This window comes from Pyrus communis, chromosome 8 (genome assembly GCF_963583255.1).
Source record: "Pyrus communis chromosome 8, drPyrComm1.1, whole genome shotgun sequence".
NCBI lineage: Eukaryota > Viridiplantae > Streptophyta > Magnoliopsida > Rosales > Rosaceae > Pyrus > Pyrus communis.
In genome coordinates, this window is record NC_084810.1 from 20,996,189 (window position 1) to 20,998,415 (window position 2,227).

At 31.2% G+C, this 2,227-nt stretch overlaps 1 protein-coding gene across 1 annotated transcript; it reads left to right on the forward strand.

The window, feature by feature from the left end:
• The first annotated feature begins 1,091 nt into the window (after positions 1-1,091).
• On the forward strand, positions 1,092-1,906 carry LOC137743568 (metallothionein-like protein type 2). The gene is made up of 3 exons (XM_068483487.1): positions 1,092-1,252; positions 1,390-1,467; positions 1,565-1,906. Exons 1-3 carry the CDS (start codon positions 1,188-1,190, stop codon positions 1,656-1,658), a joined length of 237 nt encoding a protein of 78 aa, XP_068339588.1. The 5' UTR covers positions 1,092-1,187; the 3' UTR covers positions 1,659-1,906.
• The last annotated feature ends 321 nt before the right edge of the window (positions 1,907-2,227 follow it).

Consider the following 2,227-nt stretch of genomic DNA (forward strand, 5'->3'; position numbering starts at 1 on the left):
TAATACTGTATTACATTAACGAAAGCAGGCCATACGACTTTATGCTTATGGAATTTGGATTAAATAGATATTAGTTCATTAATAAAAATTATTCAATTGGAATTTTATTTTCTAAATGGGTGTAAAGAAAAATTTACATGTTGAATTGAGTTTGCGAGGTAGATTAGGTAGTAAACTTGGGTTTAAAGAAATATTAGTATTTTAGTTAAAAATAATATGGGTGTGAAGAGTAAGTTGGTTGTAAAAAGAGGTTATAAGAGTTCAAATAAAATTTCCCTACTTTAATAACTAATTAGAAGTTAATTTTCAGAAATTATAAATATTTTATTTTCACGATTGTGTTAAAAATGGTCTCATTCATTATCTTTTGCATAAGCCCAATGACAACTCTACATAAAATGTGTAGTACAGATAATCTTTTTCTTTCCTCAAATGCAGTACAAGAATATTCGTCGATCGTACTTGGTTTACAATATACATGATGTTTATTTCCGTAATTAAAAAAAAAAAAAATTTCTATGCAAAATAATACCAATAACTGTAAGAAATCTAAACATAAGTAAAGTAATTTATAACCTATGCAAAGGTTTTCCCTTATCTCTAACCAGTAAGCACTCCATATTTCAGAGTGTGCAGAAATCTTTTTAGTGTCATATTTACACCGTTATGTTAGTATTAATCATTTGTATGTTATAATATTAGTAAGAAAGAATTGATATCTCATTTATTGTAAACTCTAAACTCTGAAAGAATTGATATCTCATTTATCGTAAACTCTAAACTCTCATACTTTCAATTTTTTCTATTTATACAAACGATATATTTACAATAAGAAGTGGATAAATAAATTAGTTTTTAACTTGATATCCACAAAATTTCAACCTAGATCTCACTTAGAAGAAAAATACCACTAAATTGTAGTTTTAAGTGGCATATTCCAAAATTTTAATGAATTAAGTTTTACCATGATAGTACAAGTTCTAAAATCATTTTTTTTTATCAGTACAAGATAATGCTTGATGATGTATCTAATTTTCAGCCACGGTGGATCTTTACCACTTCATCTTGAACTGCAGTATAAATACCAGTGAAGGCCCTCACCGGAGAACCCATCTTTGGTGGAGTGAAATTCAGCTACCAGCATTAGATTAATCTTCTCTTATCACTCGCAAATTTTTCCCAAAAAAATGTCTGGTTGCGATAATCCGAACTGTAGCTGTGGCTCCAACTGCTCCTGTGGCAAAGGCTGCAAGTAGTTTACTGTTCTATATTCTTACCAATGATTATAAATACATCAATTTTGTGGCCTTAAATTCCTTCTTTTATACATGAATGAATTTCTTTTATGTTTTTCTTAATATATTTTTTCTGTTATGTGTATATATTTAGCTGTGCGTACCCTGATTTGGGTTACTCAGAGACTGCTTCTACTGAGACCATCATTACTGGGGTTGCACCAGTGAAGATGTAAGTTTTCGTGACTTCTTCAAAAATCTGTTTTTGCATGATATATATGCTGGAAATATAATTGGTTAATTAGTTTGAAAATGGAATATTATTGCAGGTTCTATGAGGGGTCTGAGATGAACTATGGAGCAGAGAATGGCTGCAAATACGGAGCAAACTGCCGCTACAGTTCATGCGGCTGGCAAAAATGATCAAAAGCCGCCATGCATGGGGTCTCTATAAATAAGAAAAGACTGTAAAAGCTGAAGTGTTAGGTTATTGTAAAATAATAAGATTGCCATTTGATCTGCAAGTCCATGGTCTTCTAGCTAGGGCTTCTGATTTGCTTTGTGGTTTGTGAGTTGTGGCTGCCTTTGTATGTTACAATCCTTCTTAAATATATGTGTGTGTTGTTGTGCTTTCTTTTAGATTGGAATTGGATGCATGTTTGAGTTTGGAATGAGAGATGAATTTGTACTGAATATGAACAATTAAAAAATGGTGTTAGTTGACCAAATTTGTCCATTTATTTATTAGGAAATTTGATTAGGTAACAAATACTTAATTTGGGTTGCGTAATGGTATCAGATGAATAACTGCTTAAATATATATCGGGCCCAACCATATGCTGCACTCAGGATCAAAACCCTTTATTTTGAACAACAGACAATCAAACGGTCTATAACCAAATCGGATACTTTTTTTATCATTTGTTTTACAAGTGTAGTAGTCTTATTGGCTGATAACTAGATAAGGATATCGAATTTGAAGTTTGGTGGAG